Genomic DNA, 26,616 nt, shown 5'->3' with positions numbered 1-26,616 from the left:
GTACTGTTGACGTAAGAAATATCCAAGCCTATAGAGAATTTTATAAGATTTTATTTGAGCCAAATTGACATATGCTGGAGAGCAATTTCTCAAATAACCAGGAGAATAACAGGTTTGCAGCTTCTTTTATGCACTTGAAATTAAGGAAAGAAGGAGCAGTAGATTATATGAAGGTGGGAGGAAGAAAAGTGGGATCGGATTACAGATTAACAAGATTAAGTGCTCTCTGGAGGATTAACTCTCCCTTTGAGGGGTATTTCAACAATGTGTTAATTCAGATGCATAAGAACAATGGATAGGGCTAGTTTAAAATGTTTCACTAAAGAAGATAAAAGATTATGTCCTCTTTTGAGGGTGGTTACACCTTCAAGGGGTCTGAAAAAGAGGACTGCTTCTGGCATTTTAAGGGTGTTAACCCATAAGCACAAGGAAACTGAACAGGGCTTGCTTAAAAAACTTTCACTATAAAAGTTATATGCCTGAGGTGTGACTACCCACCATTACCTGCTCAATACAAGGTTATGATCAGATCATTTTGTAAGATTATTTTTCGTCACCAAACTTGTATATACCCCTTTCCATCCACAATGGGCAAGTTGAACTTAAATTTAAAATACCCTCTGGTGGCCCTAGCTGGTTTGGCTCAGTGGATAGAGGGTCGGCCTGTGGACTGAAAGGTCCCAGGTTCAATTCTAGTCAAGGGCACATGCCTGGGTTGTGGGCTAGGTTCCTGGTGGTGGGTGTGCAGGAGGCAGCCGATCAATGACTCTCATCATTGATATTTCTATCTCTCTCCCTTTCCCTTCCTCTCTGAAAGCAATAAAAATATATTTAAAATAAAATAAAATAAAATAGCCTCTGATGGAAGGGACTTTTTTTTATGTTGTTGTTTCCTTTTGCCATCCCATAGATACACAACCTATTCCAGAGTTTTGTGTGGTTTTTTTTTCTAGTAGGCTAAAACGTACTTTATGCATCTATGGTTTCTGGTATGCATATGATTTCTAGTAAACATCTTTATTTTTTCTCCAATCACTATTTATGTACAATGGAGAGAATAGATGCAAAAATTTCATGTTGAAAAAAACCTATGGAAGTTACAAGTTGAAAACTTTCCCTCTGGTTTCAGTCCATTCTAAATACTGGAAGGATATTTATATATGCCTGTTGCTTGCTTTTACCTGGAAGTATGATTAAATGTAATTAAAATACCCGAAACAAGAATATAGGTCACAGATCAGAAATGGATGTTTACTCTGTGTGCCTGAAGTGAACTTTGGATCTTTTTTCTCCTTCCAACAATATAGCTGTGGCTTATTGTCTACAACCCTTGCCCTCAGTATCAGTCCCTGGATAAACACCACCCCCCCTATGTCCTGCCCCCACCTTCTAAACACACACACACACACACACACACACACACACACACACACACACTCTCTCTCTCTCTCTCTCTCTCCACATAGGAAAGCAGCCAAGCTTCTGTATATGCAACTTTTATTGGTACATCCCCATTTCTTAGCTTAGAGACTCATATTCTGTAGATTATTTTTTCTACCTTACAATATAGACTGGCCAAAATCCAGGGGGAATGTCCTTAGACTGTAGCCAAAATTTTTTCCTTAATGCTCATGAAAGTGCCCACCCACCAATTACTGTGATAGGCTTCAGCATGAAGTGTAATCATATTTAGTTTCAAAGTACAAATGCCATTTTCTATTATAGATAAGCATGTACTCACAGGACAGGGCAGGACAGTTATTGTAACAAATGAGAGAAAAATGTCCAAGGGGGTAAGAGCCTCTCCTGTAGAAGGTGGTTCAGCTCCTTCCCTGTCTGTCTTATCTCTTTAAACAGGACCAGGCCAACTGGCCTGACAGCCCTCTACATATCTACTTACCCCCCTGGGCCCTGAACATTCCACTTCTTCCCCTAAGATCTGCCCTCTTTCCTCTGATATTTGAACGTATTTTTAAGTTCCACCTGGTTGTTTGCCTGCTGTGCAATTGACTAGCTATGCAATTTTATATGGAAGTTACTTACCTCGTTTTAAGAAATACTGACCAGAGTCTTGGCAGTAAAATTAGGAATAAAAATTTTGCTTAGCACTTGAGAAGCAAAGAATAGCCTTTATTGGAGAAAGTAGAAGTGTTTCCATATATGGTCATATGAATTCACCATTCAAATTGGGAAAGTGGTAACTAGTTACATGCTTTAAATTGATGAAATAGTGAAAGGAGGGATCTCTTTCAAGACACGACAAGAAAAAAAGGAATACTATATAAGAGCAACTGGGGGGAGGTGGGGAAGCTAAGTAGAAAAAGATATGGATGCTGTTTCCTTTAATGAGTCAGCACAGAATTTATAGTCTGACATTTCCTTTAAGAACAGGAGATTATTATAACAAAGCAAAAAATAAAATAAAATAGTTGTATAAGTTGGTCACGGTGATACTTGTAAAAAATACCAGCAGTAGCAGTAAATGGCTAAATGTCAAAAATATATCCATCCAAGGGAGGATACAGTGTCTTTTTTTCATCCATTCACCCGAAGAGCTTCAGTTCATCCTCAAGTCCCAGACCCAATGTCACCACCTCTGGGAAGCCCCACTGATACTGCCGAGCAGCACATAGTGCGTCCTTTGTGCTCCCTGGCACCTCTCCCCTGGCTCCATTATAACATTTACCACTTTTTAGGGATCATTTATACTTCTGCTGCCTCTTCTCTCTCTCCAAGATGGCAAGGATTGTAACTTTTCTTTGGATTCCTTCTGTCTGGCAAAAGTGAGAGACATCTGTTCATTTCATTAAGATCTGCTAAGATGCTTCATGTAGAGGAAATCATGTGCCTGCATGTATTTTGAAGAATAGATAAAAATCAATGAGACATTTCTATGAAGAAATAGATATCCTTCTGCTAAGTATAGATCAAAAGCTTGGTTATCTTCTTATATATATAAAAGAGTAATATGCAAATTGACAGAATGGTGGAATAACCCAAACAATCACTCGGCCAGTCACTATGAGGCACACTGACCACCTCTAGGTTCCTCCCCATGGCCGGCAGGCTCCGATCCCTCGATGGCGAATGGGGAACTGGGGGTGGGTGGCAGCAGCTGCCGGCAGCCAGGGAAGATGGCCCTGATCACAGGCCAGGCCTAGGGACTGTACCCGGGCATGAATTTCATGCACCAGGCCTCTAGTTATATATAAAACAGGAAGATTCTGAAAGGTAGAGAGCAGACAGACAGACTAGAGCACTTTGGACCCAAGGAACAACACTGTGATGAGTTTCTGAGTTTTCTTGTTAGCTCATATATTCCAGACATGGAAGTGACGAAGTCAGCAACCTGGAAAAGCTGAGTACAGACAAAAAGACACCCTGAAAATGGCCCATGTCTCTCTCTAGCCAAAGGAGCAGAAGAAGAGTAGCCTAGCAAGAGAAAAAACAATAACTGCTCCCACTTCAGCCAAACACCACAGAAAAGGTCATGACCCCACTCAGGCCAGTAAAGACAGACTGGGGAGCCTAGACTTCCATCCTTGTCAGGCTGCAAATAGGTGCCCCAGCTCTCCTGCCATGGTAGTGATAGAGAAGGCTGAGTAGGGAACTGGTAATTTCCTTCCCATCTGGTGATAATAAACCTTCTCCTGCCCCCCAGCCCACAGTGTCAGTGGAGACCACATGGGGACAGTTCAGGGTGCCCTGCACATCCCAGCCATGGAGGCATCAATGGAGGTCAAGTAGGGAGCTGAAGTCCCACCATGTCCAGTAGCAACAAGGGTACCCACTCATCCCCAGTATCAATGGAGATTGAGTAGGGAACACACCTATCAATAATGAGGCAGTGACCCCAATTTCCCTGCTAGGGTATTAGAGAAAGTCCATAGTCATATGACATAATACCTAAAATATCCAGATTTCAATTGAAAATCAATATAACACTGAAAAACAGGACAACCATTTTGAATGAAAAAAGACAATAGATGCCAACATGAAGGTGACAGAGATGTCAAGATTATCTGACAAGGATTTCATAGCAGCCTTTATAAAAATGCTTCAATGAGCAATTACAAACATTCTTAAAACAAATGAAAAAATACAAAGTCTCAGCAAAGAAATAAAAGATACAAAGAACTAAATAAAAATTTTAGAAATAATAATATAACTGAAATATTTTTTTAAAAAGATGAGCTCAACAGCATAATGGATTAGACAGAGAAAAGAATCAGTGAACTTGAAGATAGAAATTACTCAATTTGAACAATAGAGAGAAAATAAAACATTTTTAAAATAAAAAATAATGTGCTGAGCATCAGGGATCTGTGGATTAAAACAAAAACTTATGAAACTTTCTAAATTACTAAATTATTTTCAGATGCAAACTGTATTATCTAAAGGACTCTGTGGCCCCAAGGCTGTTGGAGAATAAATATCATCTGAAGGGCAAATACAAATCTTTGGTGCACTAATAGAACACCTAAATTAGACCCAGGGAACCTAAAAGTGAATGTAGCCTTTTAAGGTTCACAGGTTGACACTAAAGGATGTAGTCTATGCAGCGGATAAATCAAGTTCATTTATCGTGACCACCATGTAGATATGAAGTGATGGTTACGTGTTCTCTTTAAATCTATGGAACTTCAAATAAACAGCTCAGCACAGTATAGCTCTGCTGTTGGTGGAGTCATTTTTATGTACAGAGGAAAACATTCCTACCATCTCGATGACAAATGCCACCTTGCATGAGTTGACAGGTTCTCTGAAGTTTCACCAAGATAAAGCATTTTTAACAGTAAACATACCACTTTTAGAGCTGTTTTCAACCTATGCTAATAAGCAGTGAGCAGAATGGGAATATTTTTCTTTTTCGGTACAAATATAGAGTAAACTTTATAAAGATTGACATACTCAATTCACAGATCTTCCTCAAAGTTTAACTTGTTAAAGCCTTTAAACCTGGAGAAGCCCAAACATAATTAAAAAAACAACAACACAGGATTACATATGTTGCCTTTTGAGAACCTCAGAAAAAAATTTTGTTTCCATTAACTTTTTTTATTAAAACTAAAATAAATGAAATTTCAAAATCACTTTTTAAAAAAATCAAGAATCGTTTTTAAATTCTTGTGAAGATATTAATGTAACATGGATTAGTCCAATCCTATTCATATGCCTGCTGTTGCCAGCTCCATCAAAGTTTATTCATGATAATAAGAGTTGAATATCTGGTATCCAGACAATGTTCACAGGCTACTTCTGCCTTTAAGAGAAGTAGAAGAGCAGTTTAGGTTTGGTCTGTCTTTATTCCCAAATTTGAATTGTTACACATTCAAACATGTGCAAGACTCGATAGGAACACTTTCCTACTGCTATGCCGAGGCCACGCATTTCCCTGAGATGGTCGTATCACAGAGGAGTCCCAGTTCTAACTGTGGTCGACAGTTTCCAAACAATGCAATCGTGTGAACAGAGGACTGTGTAAAATAGAAGGTTCTTTCAAAAAGATTTATGGTCTGTTTTTGGAATAAAAAATATATGTCAGTCTTCTTGGTTAAAAGTTAGCAAATGTGTTTTCAACTTTAAAATGTCTGAAATTGGCTCTTTTCTTTCTTGATAGAAGCTGAGTCCAGTGATTTGTTCAACATCTGTGATCCGAGCTCTGTGTAATTTCAACAACTCTTCAACCCATGAGGATTCATGCTTCCCGTGCTGTGAGGGTAGAAAATAAAGAAGAAAAGTCACTGGAAAACAGTTAGTTCACTTTCCCTACCAGCCTTCCATGTCCCCCATTTTAATCAGCTTTGACACTTTGGCTCCCAAATGGCAGATGCCACAAGATTTGTTAGAATAATCCCTGCTCTTGAGTAATTTACCATTTAATATAAATGATGCATGTTTGTTTAATCAGATGTATCAATTTTGGGAAAAGACAATATACCTGGATTAGATGCTCATTTATTGCATTGGTGCAAGAAATTTCAATGGTGTAGGGTTAAAAAATGTTGGAAAACAGAAGCAACATGGGACAGTAGAAAGAATGTGGGAATTAGCATAAAGAAACTTGGATTCAAATTCTGGTTCTACCATTACCTTATCAGGTAAATTAAGGCAAGTTATTTAACATCTGAATCCTGATTCTCTTACCTTGCACCTTTCTTAAAGGGTTATTTTGAGGATCCAATGTAATGATGGGTGCAAATGCACAATACAAACACTAGTTCTTATCAGAATCAGTTATGTACATATTTGCAATGAAGAAAAGGTTAAGGGAAGTGGTAAAACACAATCATTTCCTGTGAAGTAATAAAGTCTCAGCTAATATGAGATCAGTAAAGAATTAAAGACATATGCTCTGCTCTGGCACATGGAAGCAGAGCTGGTCGCTGAAGCAGGTAATAGAGGTGGCAATTGTACATCTATGTATTAGTGTAAATCCTTCTGAAAAAAGCACCTGGAGAAGGTCAGATGAAGAAAGTATCCAGAGTTGGTGGGATATGACTGTACTTTAAAGACACCCCTCAATAAGGTTCACATACCCTTAGGACATTATTATTGAAAACTAGAAGCCCAGTGCACAAATTGAAGGCGTCCCTCAGCCCAGCCTGCACCCTCTCGCAATCCGGGACCCCTCAGAGGATGTCCGACTGCTGGTTTAGGCCCTATTCCACAGGGATCAGGCCTAAACCGGCAGTCGGACATCCCTCTCGCAATCCAGGACTGCTGGCTCCTAACAGCTCGCCTGCCTGCCTCATCGCCCCTAACCACTTGCCTGCCTGCCTGATTGCCCCTAACTGCTTGCTTGCCTGCCTGATTGTCCCTAACCGCCTCTGCCTTGGCTCCCGCCGATACAGCTTCATCCAGAAGGACATCAAGAATGACGTCCAGAAGGTCATTCAGTTGTCCGGTCTAGTTAGCATATTATGCTTTTATTATTATAGATTATTATAGATGATAAATATAGACTTTTCACATATAAGGGAAGTAGGCTAATAATTTCCATTTTCTCATTAGCCTCCAATCATCCACTACTCAATACTGCTCACCCTGCTTCTCTGCAAATGTCTTCCTTCTGGCTCTCAAGGTAACAGCTCTGACTCAGTAGACTACTGGGCCAGTAGATATTTTCCATCTGTTCCAACGTTTACAGGAATATATAAAAAGTACACATAAGCCATCTGTTCTCCTAGGCCAGTGGTCGGCAAACTGCGGCTCTGTTGACTAATGAGTTTGCCTACCACTGGGATAGGGGCTTAGTCACAAGGAACAACAACAGCCTGTAATTATTGGAATCGAGAGTCTAGGTCAGTGGTCGGCAAACTCATTAGTCAACAGAGCGGCAAACCGTGGCTCGCGAGCCGCATGTGGCTCGCAAGTTGCGGTTTGCCGACCACTGTCCTAGGCCAATATCCAGCCAATCCTTAGTCACTACTTGTTTATATTTAAGATATCGGTAAAATAGATTTTGGAAAAGTAGAGATGGAAAAGGAACTCAATGCCTAACTCATGACATTTAACATCATTTTGGTCAATCTGATGTAAGCATAAGTCTGTTGATGACGTTTTTTTTGGTGTAGGGTCCAGTATTCAGACACAACACCTAGAGAAGTAGAAACCATCTTTAGCCCACACGGGCTACATGCTAAGAACAGTGGCACAGAAAGACAGGAAGGTCTGGGTCCCTAATGGTGCAGCTGACCTGTGCACTGTCCCAAGACTGTCCACCTCTGGACTTTCTATTATATGAGGAACCTCGTATTTGCTCAGTCACTGTAACTGGGTTCTTTGTTATTTGTTGCAGAACACAACACTAACTGATACCTTTAATGACTATTTAATCTCCCAAGGAAGAGAAAGCAATGAACAAGGAAATGTTTGGTATGTGTCCAACAGCAGCCACAACACTGACCAGTTAGCAGAGTTAGATGCCCAACATAAATCCAAATAGCTAGCATCCTGTTATTCTGTACTTAATTCTGAAGAATAAGGGAAAAAAATAACTTAATGAGAAATGTGTTCTAAAAGGACTGGTCAATTAGTTCTGAAAGTTTATCAGAGAAACAATTAAAATGAGACATATCCTCATTCATTTTAATGAAGGATATAGAGCAGTGGTTCTCAACCTTTCTAATGCCGCGACCCTTTAATACAGTTCCTCATGTTGTGGTGACCCCTGACCATAAATTATTTTCATTGCCACTTCATAACTGTAATTTTGCTACTGTTATGAATTGTAATGTAAATATCTGTGTTTTCCAATGGTCTTAGGTGACCCTGCTAGCGGTTCTCAACCTGTGGGTCATGACTGTAGAGCCTAAGACCATCGGAAAACACAGATATTTACATTACGATTCATAACAGTAGCAAAATTACAGTTATGAAGTAGCAACGAAAATAATATTATGGTTGGGGGTCACCACAACATGAGGAACTGTATTAAAGGGTCGCGGCATTAGGAAGGTTGAGAACCACTGACATAGAGAAAGACCACTAGGTCAGGGATGGCAAATGGGCCACTGTACTCTACTCATGGGCCCACCACAGAGCACTGTCTGTTTTGTTCACTGCTTTGTCCTTAGTTCCTAGAGTACCTGGCAACAAATATTTATTAAAGGAAAGAATAACTGGACCAAAGAAGGCTTAAAAGAACGAGTGAAGGGGTAAATGAATGAGTGACACAGCACTCTCTCCAGCCAAGCTCAGACTGGGCCTTGAGATCCTTTTGACCATAGGACTCTACATGTCAAAACCAATCCATTGAGACTGGTAGAAAAGCCAAATATATTTGCCAATCTAGGTCTAGACTTACTTGGTTAAATTCAATGGCAAAAAAAAAAAAAAAAAGGAAGAAAGAAAGAAAAGGAAAAAACAACTAGGATATCTCAGAAGTACTCTGAAAAAAACATTTTGACTCACCATAAGGAAAAGCTTCAAAATTGCTAAAATTTTAATGCAATCTTGATGCTCAAAGTCTACAGTTTAGATTTTTTAAAATTCTGAGCAAATAAAAGAACATAAAACAATTATTTCCAAACATTCAGATGACAACAGAATAAGAAAAGATAATTAGGAACAAACATGATTTTTATAATAAAGTGATATAGAAAATTAATTTGAAATGTTGTCTAATCAGGTCCCTCTGAAGATATGTCTGTTTAAAGGATCAAATTTAAAATCATCCTATAATTTCAAAGTATATTCAAGTTACGTTCTATCCCACAATAATGTTAGATATAAGACACACATGGATATATTTTCAATGTTTAAAGTAAATTAACAAAGACTACTTACCACACAGCTCTCACTGTTATCAGTCCTGTGAGGCAAAATGAAAGCTAATGTATCTAAATTTTCACACTGTGAGGGAGTCTGGGATATATTTTTACAACTTGTTAGCACAATGAAGAAGTGGGTTGGAATCAGAATTTCTTGATTACGGATGAGTCTGCTGTTTCTGTAAAACAAGACAATATTCACTTTAAGAAAGAAATAACATTCTTCCTTGTAACGAATATTTCAGTAAAGCATTTTTTTCATACAGTATTTCTAAAAATCAAATTCAGTCAAATAAGTAAGTATAAGAAGTTAGTAATCATAACACTTCAACCTATTCTGCCAGGTTGAGAGAGTAAGAACTAGAGGACAGATAAACTCAACCCAAATAATTTTTATTTTCTATAGAAATTTATTGAATTTGGAATTTTTAAAATTCTACCGTAACACACTGGAATTGAGACACAAATATATGTTTTTTAATATATTTTATTGATTTTTTACAGAAAGGAAGAGAGAGGGATAGAGAGCCAGAAACATCAATGAGAGAGAGACATCGATCAGCTGCCTCCGGCACGCCCCTTACTAGGGATGTGCCCGCAACCCAGGTACATGCCCTTGACCAGAATCGAACCCGAGACCCTTCAGTCCTCAGGCTGACGCTCCATCCACTGAGCCAAACCGGTTAGGGCGAGACACAAATATTTTTTAATACCTACAACTAAGATACTAAAGTCTTTTAAGCTCTGTGTAGCTGTGGCAGACAGTGGACAGAGAGAGAGAACAGTGGGTTGAGATTTTTTAATTCAGGCTCCTTCAGAGAAGTCACATTGCTGTGAATTCTCTGTTTTAACTAGATTTTCTTTTCTGTACCAATAACTTTATATTTTTTTATTGCAGCATATTCTCAAAGATATTCCAAGTAACGCCTTTGCCTCATCTTAATTCTGTTTCCTTTGTTCTGGAAGCTAGATTTGTTTTATTTTGTTTTTTCAGCATCTTTCAAAATTTAAGGTAGTGGTATCATTGTTTTCAAATACAATCTTATGTAGAACCATAATATATAAAACACATTAAACCAGAGAGCTCTGGCCCGACTGGTGTGGCTCAGTGGTTAAGCTTCGACCTATGAACTAGGAGGTCACCGTTCGAGTCCCAGTCAGGGCACATGCCTAGGTTGCAGGCTCGATCCCCAGTAGGGGACATGCAAGAGGCAGCCAATCAATGCTTCTCTCTCATCATTGAAGTTTCTATCTCTCTCTTCCTCTCCCTTCCTCTCTGAAATCAATAAAAATATATTAAATAAATAAATAAACAAACAAACCAGAGAGCTCTGGTTAAAGCTGTGAATGGGAAAGGTATGAAGTTGTTTTCTTTACCCATTTTATTGCTGTGACCTATGAGGCAGTTAAAGGGGACCTTGATGCCTCAAAGGATATTAGTAAGAAATTGTGATTTTATAAATTAATATGTGTGTAAACAGTAATCCCTAAATCAGCCTGCAGGAGACATTCTTAGAAAGGACCTCAATCTCAGCAGTGTCCAGTCCCTTTTTCTCATAGCCTTAATAGCAAAATTAGTCTAAAAAATCTTTGAATTACTGTTATAATAAAGATCAACCCATCTCTAAAATGTTCTCCACCTCTCCTTTATAGAAACAGCCTCACTGATGTTTCCTCAAGATGATCACTCTATCCTTCCCCTCCAGCCAGAGTTGGGTAAAAGCTATGACATTCACCCCGGCCTACAGCTTTATTACCCTGTTGATTCCTAGACTCAGGATGCCTCTAGCTGCACCATAAGGTTCTTTATCTTCTAACTGGAAGTATGTTAATTAAGATAATATCCTAGCTACACGTAGAGATTTTAAACACTGTTGTTCTCTTCTTAGTATTGAATCTGAGCTCAAGAATTACTCATCTGAGCTCAGTGGTGGAGGAACATACTTCTTCCAGCTAAAAAATGTTGTCCTGCCCGGAGCCAGTGTAACTCAGTGGCTGAGCATCAGCATGGGAACCAGGAAATCAAGGTTTGATTCCAGGTCAGGGCACATGGCCAGGTTGTGGGCTCGATTCCCAGTACAGAGAGTGCAGGAGGTAGCCAATCAATGATTCTTTCTCATCACTGATGTTTCTCTCTCTCTCTCTTCTTTCATCTCTGAAATCAGCAAAAATATTTTTTAAATGTTTTACTGAACACTGAGCAAAACATTAAAACTAATCAGATATTTCAAGGGCTTCCAGTGTAATCAGACATGTCACTAACATAAATCTGAATCATAAAGGTTCTGCTGACTCATCCAGAAGATAATCCCACTCGACAGTTGTAGTTAAGAGTTAATAAAGTATGTTCTTACTGTTTCAGAGTCTCTGAGGCATCATAATGTCCATCGTAGTCAGAGTCAAACACAGGACCACTGACAACATTGACGCCGTTTCTTTCTTCAGCATACCTTGGCAGTAGGGTGCCGTGAAAGTAGCGCCATATCACTGAAACAAGGACAGTGCAGTTTCAAAAAAAACAAGGAGCCATGCTGTCATGTAAAATAGGTCCAACACCATGATTCAAAACTAGCATTTGCAGTAATTAGAGATAAAAGTCAAGTTTGGCTTCAGTCTTAGTGTGAGGCCAAAAATTTACTGTTCAACCTTGGCCTTTGGAAAGACTAATACACAAATGTTGTATCCAACTCTATTTCAGCCTTCCCTGGACCTGGGCAGCATCATGAACTTGTGGTCACATGTCATCACTAAGCATTAAAAAGAAATGACCAACAGGAACAAGACAGGTTATTCAGATTTATTCTCAACATCTGAATATTCCCTTTGAAATATTCACAAATATTCTAGATGTAAATTAGAATAAAAATCTACTTGTATGCTCTATATTTTGAATTCCCTATGTCACTTGAAGTACATTTATTCTTGTAAGAGTCAAATGCTGCAATAATCAATCATGATATAAAATCTATTCATTTCAAGATTTAAAAAAAATTATCAGGAACTTCCAAAGAGTGACACAGACTGAAAGTTAATAGACAATGTTAGCTTGGTAACTTAGAAAAAAACATTACATACTTTTTATCACCAAAAACATTTATAAACATTTAAGGAGAGAGCAGAATAATTATATTGGGATATACCATAATTCTAATACTGATAAAATTTTTTGTATATTGGAATTCTCAATATCAAACAAACCAATAAGAATGTATTTGATATTTAGTAATTTCATTTAGAGCAGGGCTTATCACATAAATTATAGTTATTATTTTCTGTATATATATATACAGAAATCCATTGAAATTATGAAATGTAGAGTTAAAAATTTTTACCTTGAAAACTTGGGTACATTGGTACTATGTTAGTGGTAAGCAATGCTTCAGAATATATTTTATTTGAACCTTTGTTTAGTTCTACAAAGAGAATAAAAAGAACAACTATTTCATTCTTCACAAATAACATTGGAAATTATACTTTCTCATAGGATGTATTTAAAAAAATAAGCTGAGTATTATCCCAAACCCATAAAACTTTCCAAGGTAGTGGTTCAAGGGAGAAATTCAATGCATTTGGTTAAGTCCCTCAACAAAATAAAAATATTCAGATATGTTCTTCTTCAAAGAAAAAAACTTTACAAAACCTTTAATAAGAAGGACACCAAATTAAATATTTTCATATTTTACCTTATTTGTCTTATTTTAACTAAAGCATATTGTGTTGACAATCTTCTGTCCTTAAACTCTTTCACGGTGAAAAGAAAAAACACAATATCTGGCTTCAGAACAACACCTACTACCAGAAAAAAACATCACAGGATGTCTGCCTGGAAATGCTGTACAAGGCTTCTTTGTATGGATTTTCAGCTGGGACCTGGTCTATTTTTATAATGCAATGGCCAGGTTCTGACTTCAGACACTTACTCCGGGGACTGGACTGGGTATTAAGGGTATTTGAACACCAAGAGCCTTCTGATTTTTGCCTCTTTAGGCCAACCTCAAAATGTGTTCTCATTGGCATACAAATCTGTCACTTTTAAAAACAAAACATTTAACTTGAAAAGAAAAAAGCCACCCCTCGGGGCTATGTATTGGTGAGAGAGCAAGAGCATTTAAGCTCTACCTTTACCTAATTCTTTGACAAATTACATTTTTGTTTTCAAACAACAAAATGATATCTCCTTCCAAAAAATTCAGATGCATTTTTCTGACCTCACAGATTTCTCAAATTCTGGTTAAAAGAAATGCAGAAAAGTAAAGAACGCCCTACCTACAGTATCTGCACTAAATCAACTATCCTTTCAATCAAAAATAAAGTTTTCTAAATTTTACGTGTGAGACCTAGTTTTAAAATTTTCCCTAGTCATTGTATTTCTCACTCACAATTTTCATCAATCAATAAATATGATGATGTACATTGTCCCACAAGAAAAAAAAGGAAGAGAGAAAGAGGATGGGGGAAGAGGTCAGAGAAGAAGAAACTTACGTGGCGGAGAGAGGAACCCATAATTTATTTTAGCATTATTTTTATAAAATGAACATTTATGGACAGGACTAAGGGAAATTCGAAGATCCTCATAAAGGCAGTTGGAAAAGTCTTCTGTAGAGAAACTGTCCTGAAGATCAAAATGAAAAGCACCATCAGGTATCAGGTATGTAAAAGGGAAGGAGATTATTTTGTAAGTAGTTGAAGGTAAACTACAACATAAAATTACGGAGCTCTCAAAAATAAATAAATAAATAAATAAATAAATAAATAAATAAAATAAAATAAAATTACGGAGCTCTCAAAAATAAATAAATAAATAAAATAAAATAAATAAAATAAAATTACGGAGCTCTCGCTGTCCATGTCTTTCATCAGTTTTCCATTTCCTACTATGGTATTCATCTCTTTTCTATCTGAAGTGCAAAACTCTTTATAAATTAAGGACATTAACCATTTGTCATTTATGTGCAAATAGTTCCCTCCTATGGTGTGCTAATTTTGTTGATAATAGGTGTTGATTTGTTTGTTTTTCACTCGAATTCAAACTTTTATGTAGGGAATTGCTGATTTGTAGAAATTCGAGACTACCTTCCAAACTCAGTTACACAACCAAGAGTTTGGGGGTGGGCGAGTGTAAAAAAGCCGCTGCACAGCAATGTAATGTGAAAACTTCGGGAGCAGTGATGACTGGGAAGTTTTGCAGCTTTGGTTACATAAGAAAGCTGATAATTTAAACAATCAAAACACCATAGTTGAGGTATTAAACAACAATAGATGGATGGGGACCGACAAAACTGTAGAATGCTACATAGTACAAAGTCAAGTTTAAAAAAATGTGAAGAGAGTTTACTGTGTTTGAACAGTCTTCAAAATGTATTTTTAATTCAAGTTTAAGATAGAAATTTTATGTAAATATCTGAATGTGTGTGTACTATATATTTTTAAACACAGAAATTATATATATACATATATATATATATACATACATACCCTTATATTTTTATTTAGCAATCTCAGTGATATCAACAATAGTTTTATTTTTTAAGTTCAACTCATCTAAGCTCTCTATCTTTTAAGGACATCGCACAGCTTGCCAGATACTTTCAGTTTCTGAAAAGCTGGTCAGTCTAGTTTAAAACTTCCATCCCACGTAAGATCTAAATCTCATCTCCACCTTTGTTCTCTCTTCCAAAGCCCATCTCTTATTATTTTTCTTTCCACCACAGCCCCAGGAGTGAGGAGGAATGGTGGTCTTATTCTGGGACATTTTCCCTCACTCCTCTCAAGGCCTAACTCCTCTGGTTTGGGGGGTGAACAGGACCCCCAGCCTCTCCCTAGTTTGGTTCAGGGGTCCTCCTGTGGATGGGTGGTATATGCAGGGAGGCAACTGAGCCTTCTCCATCAGTGAGAATCCGCTAAGAGTTGAGCAGTTGAGGGAAATCCATGTACCCACATACCTTGCATTTTGAGATGAATAATTGTGACTGATTCTAAAAATGATTTCATAAAATTATAAAGTAAAATCATAAAATATTTAAACCAAAGCAAGAGAGAAGCCTTTACTGCACATCCCTCGTTTCACAGAAAAAAAAAAAAAATATTCTCCAAGTCTCAATGTCACGAGCTAGTTACTGGCAGGGCTGGAACCTAATTTTTCTGACTCCCAGTTCAGTGACCTAATTTGAGAAGTGATTATAGAGCCAAGATTAACAGTGAGAAATAATGCTCTCAATGTTTTGCTTAATGATAACTTGAGGTAACCACACAGAACTAAAAGGGTGGCAAATACTTGCATTTCTGTTCACAGTGTAGGATGACCAGAGGGGCATCTGGATGTCTTGGCTGTAACCACTCACGAACTGGTGCTGATAGAGCAGACAGACAGTGCCGCTCTTCTGGAGAACTCTGGGTCTTCCGTAGGGTAAAGCGCCACGCTTAATAACCTTCTCTTGGGTCAGAGGAGGAAAACAAAACCACCTTTTAAATGTACTTAGAGTGCATTACATGATAATATATATGATACGCTCATCTAATTCTTTCCCCTACTTAAAATATTGAAACAATATTTTTTTAACAAAAAACTAATTAAAAGCAGCACCATAAACAATTAAGGAAACAAAGGGGATTCACTGCACTTTTTGTCCATGAAAATTCTAAAGAGCAATGTAATATGAAGATATCACAATAAACACAAAACTGCTAGAAATTTCAGCAATTAGGACGTAAGTTCCATTGCTAAAATTCTTTAACATTATTTCAATTACTTATTATTCAGGATGTACTCCAGAAAGAAAATGCATGTACTTGGAAAGCAAAAGTACAGACCTGAAATTATGAGACTAAACTGAATCCTATCTAATAAAAGAGTAATACGCAGATTGACCGTCACTCCAAGACACAAGATGGCCACCCCCATGTGGTCAAAGATGGCTGCCCCCATGTGGACACAAGATGGCCGCCACAAGATGGCTGGCAGGGGAGGGCAGTTGTGGGCAGTTGGGGGTGACCAGGCTGGCAGAGGAGGGCAGTTGGGGGAGACCAGGCCAGAAAGGGAGGGCAGTTGGGAGGAACCCCGGCCTGCAGGAGAGAGCAGTTGGGGGGACCAGGCCTGCAGGGGAGGGCAGTTGGAGGGGCAGGCCTGCAGGGGAGGACAGTGGGGTGGGGGACCCAGTCCAGCAGGGGAGGGCAGTTAGGGGTGACCAGGCAAGCAGAGGAGGGCAGTTGGGGGCGACCAGGCCTGCAGGGGAGGGAAGTTGGGAGGGCCAGGGCTGCAGGGGAGGGCAGTTTGGGGGGACCAGGCCTGCAGGGGAGGGCAGTTGTGGGCGATCAGGCCAGCAGGGAGGGCAGTTGTGGGGGGACCAGGCCTGCAGGGGAGGACAGTTGTGGGGGACCAGGCCTGCAGGGGAGGGCAGTTGGGGGGGCCAGGCTTACAGGGGAGTGCAGTTAGGGGTGACCAGGCCAGCAGAGGAGGGCAGTTAGGGGTGACCAGGCCTGCAGGGGAAGACAGTTAGGGGCAACCAGACTGGCAGGGGATGGCAGTTAGGAGTGACCAGGCCTGCAGGGGAGGGCAGTTAGGGGCAATCAGGCTGGCCGGGGAGCAGTTAGGTGCCGATCAGGCTGGCAGTGGAGTGGTTAGGGGGTGATCAGGCTGGCAGACAGAAGCGGTTAGGGGCAATCAGGCAGAGGCAGGCAAGTGGTTGGGAGACAGCAGTCCTGGATTGTGAGAGGGATGTCCGACCGCCCGTTTAGGCCCGATCCCACTGGGCGGTCGGACATCCCTTAACGGGTCCCAGATTGGAGACGGTGCAGGCTGGGGTGAGGGACACCCCACCCCGTGCATGAATTTCGTGCACTGGGCCTCCTGTGAATCAAAAATAGTATATACTGTTTATTGTTCTTTTCCCAAGTGTCATGTGCTTTGTAGAGTTCTTTGTAGTTACCATCTAATTTGATTATTAAATAGCCCTATAAATTAAGGTTATATAACCATTTTACAGGTAAGAAAACAGCAGCTTATAGGAAGTAAATACTTTTTCCCATGGACAAAGAGTTTCTAAGCTCATGTTCAAACCCAGTTCTACCCAATTCCAAAGTGTCATTCTTTACCACAACACTTTAACACCTTGGGATCACCAAAGGTTTCTCTAACCTGAACATTTATAGAATTTTATACAGATAAGTTCAAGTAAAGAATCGTGCAGAATTCACCTTTTATTCCAATAAGAAAATAACATGAGACAAGTAACTTAATCTATTAGAGACTCTGTCAAGTGTATCAGACACTGTATATTGAAGTGTCACTGAACATCCAAGTCACAACTAACAAATTTCATCAGATATTTGCATAGTCATAATTTTCATTCACAGGTTATGAAGAAATAACTTTAGATAAGTGATTCATTTTATACTTTCTTGTAATTAACTAAGAACCCAATGAGATAGACATTTAACATGTATTTTAAATGGAAATTGGAAGATTTATTATCTTATATAATAAAAGGGTAATATGCAAATAGACCAAACAGCAGAACAACCGAACAACCAATCAAAGCGTAATATGCTAATGATATGCTAAGGCTGCTCAACCGCTCACTATGACATACACTGACCACTGGGAGCAGACAGTCAACTGGTCAACCAGTTGCTAGGACGTGCACTGACTACCAGGGGGCAGATGCTCCAACCAGTAGGTTAGCTTGCTGCTGGGGTCCGGCCGATCAGGACTGAGTGAGATGGGCCGGACATGCCCCGATCGTGCACCAGTGGGGTCCCTCAGCCTGGCCTGCACCCTCTCACAATCTGGGACCCCTCGGGGTATGTCGGAGAGCCGGTTTCAGCCCGATCCCACAGGCCACTCCCCCTGGGAGGGCACCAGACACAGGGCTCATGGCTGGCAAGCACTGCTGTGGCAGCATGAGCCTCTCCTGATATGGACTGATTGGGCATGAGCCTGCAGCAGGCACAGTGGGGCCGGGATGAGCAGGAGCGGCAGGTAGGAGCTGCAGGCGGCGTTGGACTGCAGGTTTCAGCCCAATCCCTGCAGGCCACCCAGAGGCCTCTAGTAAATCTATAAAAATCTTCAAAATCTCAAAACATCTCAACTATGTTCATAAAGAGTGATTCAGTTTCCACTAAATATACTGCATACTGTTTCCACTATAAATATCCCTTCTTTCCTTATGACTAACAGTCTAGACTTTCAAGCAAAGAAATCTCTATGTTTTATATCAGGTGGTCCTCCACTACTCCCTTTATTTTATTGCTTATTCTAAAAATTGCCACCAAACAAGTTCTCTGTGGTTCACACTATTGAGAAAAAGCCTGCTTCCCTGTTCCAAGTTGAAGAGTAAATATGCCTTACCTTCTGCCATGGTCAGATTCAACTGTGTCTGAAAATCCATGACTGGAAACATCTATAAAGTTAATAATACTATTTTTAAGGAATGACAGACATGTTTTAATTTTGTAATAAACAACATCTGTAGATTAATTATTCCATTGTGGAACAAAGATACAATTTAAAACCATCTTGTACAAGTCAAAATTAATTTTTTTATGTTGAGGATAAAGGGATAAGGATGACAGTTGCAAAAAGACAAAATTGTTAGCACAAGCACACTATTAATTGAAAGATTGGAATATAATTGCTACTTTAAAATTCTTAGCCCTACTCCTCAGTATTTCTAAAAGCCTAAAACAAAATAGAAAGAACAAATTCAACTACTCCCCAAATTTCTATCTTTAGGGATCTTATCAATTTTGCTCATAACCTGTTACATATTTTCATCCTTTTACGACAACTATATATTAAAGTTGGAGAAAACTGGAACAATGTCATATATCCATTTTGTACCCCAAAAAGAGATATTTTCCCCCTAAATTTAAAATAGGTGGGGATGTACTTTATAAAAGGAATATGGTGACTGGTTTATAATCAAGACCTCACTGCTGGGTTAACAGGACTCGGCTCAACTTCCCCCAAAACTGCAAGTCAAGTCACAACACCCAGGGATAAAAATAGAGGCAAAAATAAGGTAGAGGAAAAAATAAATAAATAATGTCTGCATGTGTCACTAGAATTAGAAATAAATATTACTTTTACTCTCACTCATAAATTTTAATTTGATCATTAAGTCTTTCCACAGCACATGCTATGCAGAAAGTGCTATGAAAACATACACACTGGGCTCAACCTCTCACCAACACTTACCGAGGGATCACACGAGCAGCCAAGGTTATTGCTGGGGGTCCTTGTGAAGGGGCACTGCACCGGGGAGCGGACTTCTTTGGGATGCTTTGGGGTGTAAACAGGATTCTTTAGAAGGTGGTTAAGACTTCCATGAGTTCCATTATTAGGAGCAGGTGTCAAATTCAGTAAATCTGCATAATTCCAAGAATGGTAAAGATTACTTAAAAGTTTTGAAATCAAATAAATAGTAGAGTTATACTATTATTTATATTATTTAAAACCATATCTATATGAATCCTTAATTCTTTACCTAAAATAGAACTCTAAAACTCTCTTGGGATTTAGAGTATTTTTAACTATGCTAGTCTTTATGGAACTACTGAGATATATGCTGTACTTCTCTATAAATTTTTCTGAATTTTAATGTTTGTAATAACTATAGTTAGCATATGTTGAATGCTTATTGTATGCCAATCACCGTACTAATATATTTTTCTTACTTAATCCTCCAAACAATTTAATAAGTTATTGTCAATATTTGACAGATGAGTAATCAGAGCCTTTTGCTCAAAGTCTCAAAGCTACTAAAATAATAGACCTAGGATTCAAAACTAGCTTTGTCCAAGTCTAAGATTCATGCTCTTAATAATAGTAATAGCACACACTTACATAATAAAGCACTTACTATATGCCAGGCACTGTTTTAAGTGCTTTAAGATCTAGTAATTCATTTATGTAAATCAGCTCCCATTGAAAGAATTATACTTAGGACATATTTAAGGTTTTGTAAATGCCCAGTATCATTATCAGAAAAAGGAAGTAATATTTAAGATGTAATATTCCACCCATAAAGTACTATTTTGGGCACAGAGTTCCCTGGCTGGTTTTGCTCAGTGTTTAGAGTGTCAGTCCGAAGACCAAAGGGACATGGGATCGATTCCTGGTCAAGGGAGTGTGCCTCAGTTGCAGGTTCGATCCCGGGCCCAGTCCCAGTTGGGGCCAACTTGGAGGGCAAAGCCCTCCCAGAACAATTATAGCCAAAGGCTATGGTTGTAAGCTTGACCTTATAGTCCAACCTTGTAGTCCTAGGTAGCTGAGGGACGTGGGCTGCAGGAGGTGCAGCCAGTGCTGCCAAAACAAAGCTTGATGGAGTTCAGAGAATGGCAACAACAGGAAAGAAGCAGATTTGAAACTCGCAAGAATATTGTAAACATCTTGCCCTTGTTTTGCTTTGTGTGATCTGACTATAAAATAAGGATCCTGCTTACAGGCAGGGTTACTGTTTCCTCATCCAGGCATAGTGATCTACCTGACCCCAACTGTATTCTCTTGTCTGTTTTCTTTAATCCTTCACCACTCCTCCTCAAGTTCAACACCGGCCGTGCTGGACACAGTTCACACACTGATCTGATTCAATGGTCATATAATTGAGCCCTGGCAAAGTACCAGGCACTGCGGATGTACAGACCTCCCTACTCTGAGTGTTGTACTTCACCAATGTGCAGCTTAGTGGAAAAATCAGATAAGTAATCAGATGGTATGTTGGGCACATTTTTTTCAATGACTCGGGGTCAGGAAGGAAAAAGGGAGAAATGTGAGGGTCTATCTTGTCTCATCATAATCTCCACAAAGGTGCCCATCAAGTAACTTATTTTTGATAATCCTATTTCAGCTTTGTTTTCAGAAGGGATGAAAGCTGCCTGTTCACTTACCACACATTAAGTTATAGACTTCAATATTTTCAAAGGAATCAACTTCAAGGCCGTGCTTGAATCCAGGTCCATAGCCAATAAAGAGGGCCTAGATTGACCAGGAAAGTAGCAGTTTATGAATTCCAGTTATGTATATAGTTGGTCAAATGTAAAGTACAGCATAGGGAGTATAGTCAATAATATTATAATAACTATGTATGATGCCAGTTGGGTACTAGACTTACTGAGGACTCCTTAGTAAGTTACATAAATGTCTAACAGCTATGCTGTGACACCTGAAACTAATTATAATATTGAATGTCAACTGTAAATGAAAAACATTAATTAAAAAAATTTTAAAGTGAATTTATATTATTTACATTGTACATATATAAACTGATTGTTAAGAGGAAAAATACTATGCCCGATGGACTTGGTGGGAATTTTTTTAACCCCTGTTGCACAGATAATCTAAGGACATCTAGAATAGTTTTCTTAACTTTACTGTAATTCCTGACTTGACATTCAGAACAATATTATGATGAAATCTAATTTCATCTATGAAATGGAATATAAACCTCACCCTGCCCATTTCACACAGTGTTGCAGGGATCAAATTAGATAATTATTGTGAGTATATTTTTTAAAAATTTTAAGTGCAAAATAAATTTAAGGTATTATTTTCATTTAGAACATAAGTATGATGTTTTCTCAAATATTAACAAATTGTCTTTCATTTACTGTGGAGCAATATTGTTAGTGGAGCATAATATATACAAAATAATTATTGGAAATTTAGTAGGAGATATATGTCACATGTTCATGAAATATGAATATAAATTTTAACAAAAATATATTACTTTAATTAATACCAAAGAAAAACAGCTATATGAAAGTATATTTCAGTATTTCTCATTCAAGACATATAATGTCAGTGGTTTTAAGTCTAAAACTTTATATACCAGTTTTTCTTCAGCTATAACTATTATTTTTAAAAAATATAATAGGTATACTCACTTGCATATTTGAAAATAGGTTGTCAGAGCCATGAAATCCACCTCCACAATATTTCCTTTCTGAAGGATTCCTAATTTTTACATAATATGAATTAACAATGTAAAGTCAATTCATAAAGCAAAATTGATAACCATGGCATTATTTTCATTAATACAGAATAAGTAACTATTTTTTTAAACAAACCAAGAAAAGGTAAATAAAATCACTTGGCTTTGAAAGCATTAAAAGCCACTTTTATCTTTTATTTTGTAGACAAATCAACTATAAGCTATATGATACAGAGAAAAAAAACCCACTATCATTGAGACAGAACTGGTTTTGAACCCTGATTGTGATAATAATTAGCTGTGACTCTGGAAATTTACTTATCTTCTCTTGGTTTCAATTTTGTCATGTTAGGTTGTTTGTAAGAATTAAATGTTTTAACCCAAAGAAATGCTTGAAACATAATAGATGTTCACTAAATATTAATTCTCCCTTAAGGGTAAGAACCATCTTGTCTTTCATATTTCCAAACACTGCAAGCACAGGTCTCTAATAAAGTAGAGACAGTGCAATTCTGTTGACTAAATTCCTCATCCCTAGCTTTCTGGAAACCATCAAAAGAGTTAATGATCAAGTTTTGAGATGTTAACCATATTAATGATCCAATAATTTGCTGAACACACCAATAAACTGAGGTTTATTGATAGATCAGTATAACAAGAATGAAAAAATAACTGTATAATGATGAAGCTAATTGGTCATTCTAAGGTAAAGAGCTTTTGTCAATTATCTGCTGGACTTTGAAGACATTATTAGGCATAACTGTAATGTGCAGAAGAAATACAATGGCAAGTGGCAACACAAATCTGGAGCATAAGAAATAATCACTGTGGAGTAAGTGGACAGAGTGGTGGTTCTTAGCTGTAGGTGATCTTCTCTTGCTCGGGGACATTTGGCAATGTGTGGTGACAATCTGGGTTGTTACAACTATAGAAAGAGTACTTTTTCCTCTAGTGAGCAGAAGTCAGGAATGCTTTCAAACACCCCACAATATACAAGACAGCTCCCCACAATATTATTTAAAATGTCAAGAGGCCAAGGTTGAGAAACCCTAGAATAGAGTCTAGAGCAGCCGTGGGCAAACTACAGCCCGCGGGCCGAATCCGGCCCATTCGGCTGTTCTATCCGGCCCGCAGAGCCGAAAGAGCGGAGGGTTCTCTTGCTCTCCCCTCCGCTCCTTTACTTTGAATTTATATTAGTTCACACAAACACTCCATCCATGCTTTTGTTCCAGCCCTCCGATCCACTTTAAGAACCCATTGTGGCCCTCGAGTCAAAAAGTTTGCCCACCCCTGGTCTAGAGAATCATATTGGTGCAGTTTTCATATTGAATAACTAATAGATCAGGCTAAGTTTGCCTGGAAGGCTATCAAACTTACAATGCAAGTTGCCACTGAGGGTCCAAATAGAATGTCAAAGGCTCAATCCTGTCACTTTTGGCGAAATGCAACCGCTTGGGTAAGAACTGCTTTAGGTAAGGTTTGAAGTGCTGGTTTGCCTCCCGGCACTAAAATCATAGAAGGCAAAGAAAAAACATTATTTGCAGATTTTCTTAAGTGTAAACTTCTTTTAAAAGTGCTTTCTAACTCCATATGAATTTTTTCCTCACAAATATTTTACCAGCATGCCCAATAAGTCACATGTGGAAAAATAAATAGTGCTTACTATTTGTATAATGTACAAGTTAAATATTCCCAGCTATTAAATATTCTTATTTTTACATGAAACCATAATCACTGCTTAGATGTCTCAGGATACTTAGACTGTGTCACAAGATTATATTTGAGTTACTACTGATGATCCTATTTTCAAACACTCGTATAACTACAATTGTAAGAGTTTTCTCCAAAAGTGAAAATTTTTGCCCTCCCTGGTTTGGCTCATTGGATAGAGTGTCAGCCTGCAGAGTGAAGGATCCTGGGTTCAATTCTGGTCAAGGACACATGCCCAGGTTTTAGGCTGGATCCCAGCAGGAGACATGCAAGAGGCAACCAATCAATGATTCTCTCTCATCATTGATGTTTCTTTCTTTCTCTCTCCTTTCCTCTCTGAAATCAATAAAAATATTTTTAAAAGGAATTTTTTAAAAAGTGAAAATTTTCTATCAAGTAAAATAAAATAGTCTAGATAATTCAGCACCAGGACAAAAACTTTCTTAAAAATAGGCATTAAAAAAGACTGGTAGAGGAGAAACAAAGATGGTGACCTAGGTAAACACCTGAAATTGCTGCCTCGCACAACCACTTCAAAACTACAACTGAAAGACAAAACAGGTATCATCCAGAACCACAGGAAGGCTGGCTGAGTGGAAATTCTATAACTAGAAAGAAAGAGAAAAGCACACTGAGACTCAGAGGAGCTGCGGAAGTAAAGTGCAGAGGTACGGTGGCGCGCGAGCGCGTGGAAAGGGCTGGCAACTGAGGATGCGGTTGTCTTTCTCAGTTGGGAGGGAGACATAAGCTCCCGACTGCTCTGAACTCCAGTTCTGGGCAAGACTCTGGGGACCCAGACTCATACGAGAAGAAACTGGACTGTCTGGCATCGGGCGGCTTTCTCTCAGAGGTCTTGCAGTGATTACCACGGGACACTGAGACCCGGAGCCTCTTAGGGCAGGGCTGAGGATCAGCCATTGCTGTTTGCTGCAGCCTGTTGATTCCCCGAGACCCCGCCCCACCCAAGCTATGTGCAAAGGCTTTTGCATATGAATGGCCTGGCCCTTTGCATTCTAAAATTACCTAACAAACTGCAGCTGGGTCAGAGAGACACAGAACATCCAAAAGAAGGCCCAAGGCCCCACAGCAGCTTGCATTGCTTCACAGCTGGGCCTCATCTGGGCACCTCCAAACCCCAAACAAAGAGGAGGAATCTGCAGATCTCTCCATAGCTCCTGCTGGGTAGCCTCAGGCAGAGGCTAAATCAGCACCTCCTTAGAGATCCAAGAGCCAGTGTACCCAGTGGTCAGAGTGGGACCATCCAGATTACAACTCCTCAGATCCATAAGGGACACACTCAGGGGGCAGACTCAGTGAGCACGAAAGCCCCACTGAAGCAAGTCTTGCCCCATAAGGGTGTCTCCAGCACAGATGTTCTCCTATCGTAGACACAGCTGAATCTCACAACCAGTTGGCCTGGAGGCCAATTCCTCCCAGTGATATACCAACAACAATCAAGGCTTAACTACAACAAGACTGTGCACACAGCCCACAAAGGGGTGCACCAAGAGTGTCCACCTCAGGTAACTGGGGAGGCTGAGCCACTGGGCCCTATAGGACACCTAGCACACAAAGCCACTCTATCAACTCAGGGAATCAACCAAAATGCAGAGACAAAGAAATAGGTCACAAATGACAGAAAGGGAGGAAAGCAAACTACTGGATATAGAGTTCAAAACCACGGTTATAAGGTTTTTTTAAGAATTTTCTAGAAACTGACGATAAATTTAGTGAGACCCTCAAGGATATGAAAAAGGACCAACTAGAAATTAAGCATACACTGACTGAAATAAATAACACACAGAGATCCAACAGCAGACTAGAGGATCGCAAGAATCAAGTCAAAGATTTGAAATACGAAGAAGCAAAAAACACCCAACCGGAAAAGCAAAAAGAAAAACGAATCAAAAAATATGAAGATAGTGTAAGGAGCCTCTGGGACAACTTTAAGCGTACCAACATCCAAATTATGGAGGTGCCAGAAGAAGAGAGAGAGCAAGATACTAAAAACCTATTTGAAGAAATAATGACAGAAAACTTCCCCTACCTGGTGAAAGAAATAGACTTACAAGTCCAGGAAGCGCACAGAACCCCAAACAAAAGGAATCCAAAGAGGACCACACCAAGACACATCATAATTAAAATGCCAAGAGCAAAAGACAAAGAGAGAATATTAAAAGCAGCAAGAGCAAAAAAGTTAGTTACCTACAAGGGAGTACCCATACGACTGTCAGCTGATTTCTCAACAGAAACTATGCAGGCCAGAGGGGAGTGGCAAGAAATATTCAAAGTGATGAATATGTAGCAAGAACCTACAACCAAGATTACTCTATCCAGCAAAGCTATCATTCAGAATTGAAGGGCAGATAAAGAGCTTCACAGATAAGAAAAAGCTAAAGGAGTTCATCACCACCAAACCAGGATTACATGAAATGCTGAAAGGTATTCTTTAAGAAGAGGAAGAAGAAAAAAAGGTAAAGATAAAAATTATGAACAATAAATACATATCTATCAACAAGTAAACCTAAAAATCAAGTGAATAAAAAATCTGATGAACAGAATAAACTGGTGAATATAATAGAATCAGGGTCATAGAAAGGGAGTGGACTGACAATTCTCAGGGGGAAAGGGGTGTGGGGGTGTGGGAAGAGACTGAACAAAAATCGTACACCTATGGATGAGAATGGGAGGCGGGGTAAGGG

The 26,616-nt window shown here is 38.9% G+C and overlaps 1 protein-coding gene across 1 annotated transcript in view; it reads right to left on the bottom strand.

Moving 5' to 3' along the window:
* Positions 1-2,111: 2,111 nt before the first annotated feature.
* The window catches only part of ENPP1 (ectonucleotide pyrophosphatase/phosphodiesterase 1), a 68,956-nt gene continuing 44,451 nt past the window's right edge, over positions 2,112-26,616 (bottom strand). The window contains exons 15-25 of the mRNA XM_080664138.1: positions 23,582-23,709; positions 22,158-22,227; positions 21,162-21,249; positions 19,471-19,640; positions 18,622-18,673; positions 15,554-15,708; positions 13,758-13,887; positions 12,608-12,688; positions 11,630-11,762; positions 9,292-9,454; positions 2,112-5,712 (exon numbers count right to left, since the gene is read on the bottom strand). Coding sequence (XP_080520264.1) covers positions 5,542-5,712; positions 9,292-9,454; positions 11,630-11,762; positions 12,608-12,688; positions 13,758-13,887; positions 15,554-15,708; positions 18,622-18,673; positions 19,471-19,640; positions 21,162-21,249; positions 22,158-22,227; positions 23,582-23,709 — 1,341 coding nt within the window. The 3' untranslated portion in view covers positions 2,112-5,541. The remainder of the gene's footprint in view (positions 5,713-9,291; positions 9,455-11,629; positions 11,763-12,607; positions 12,689-13,757; positions 13,888-15,553; positions 15,709-18,621; positions 18,674-19,470; positions 19,641-21,161; positions 21,250-22,157; positions 22,228-23,581; positions 23,710-26,616) is intronic.

The sequence above is a fragment of the Plecotus auritus genome (assembly GCF_963455305.1).
Source record: "Plecotus auritus genome assembly, chromosome: 4".
Taxonomy (NCBI): domain Eukaryota; kingdom Metazoa; phylum Chordata; class Mammalia; order Chiroptera; family Vespertilionidae; genus Plecotus; species Plecotus auritus.
Note: the sequence above shows the minus strand (reverse complement) of the source record. Positions and strands in the feature narration are given on the sequence as shown.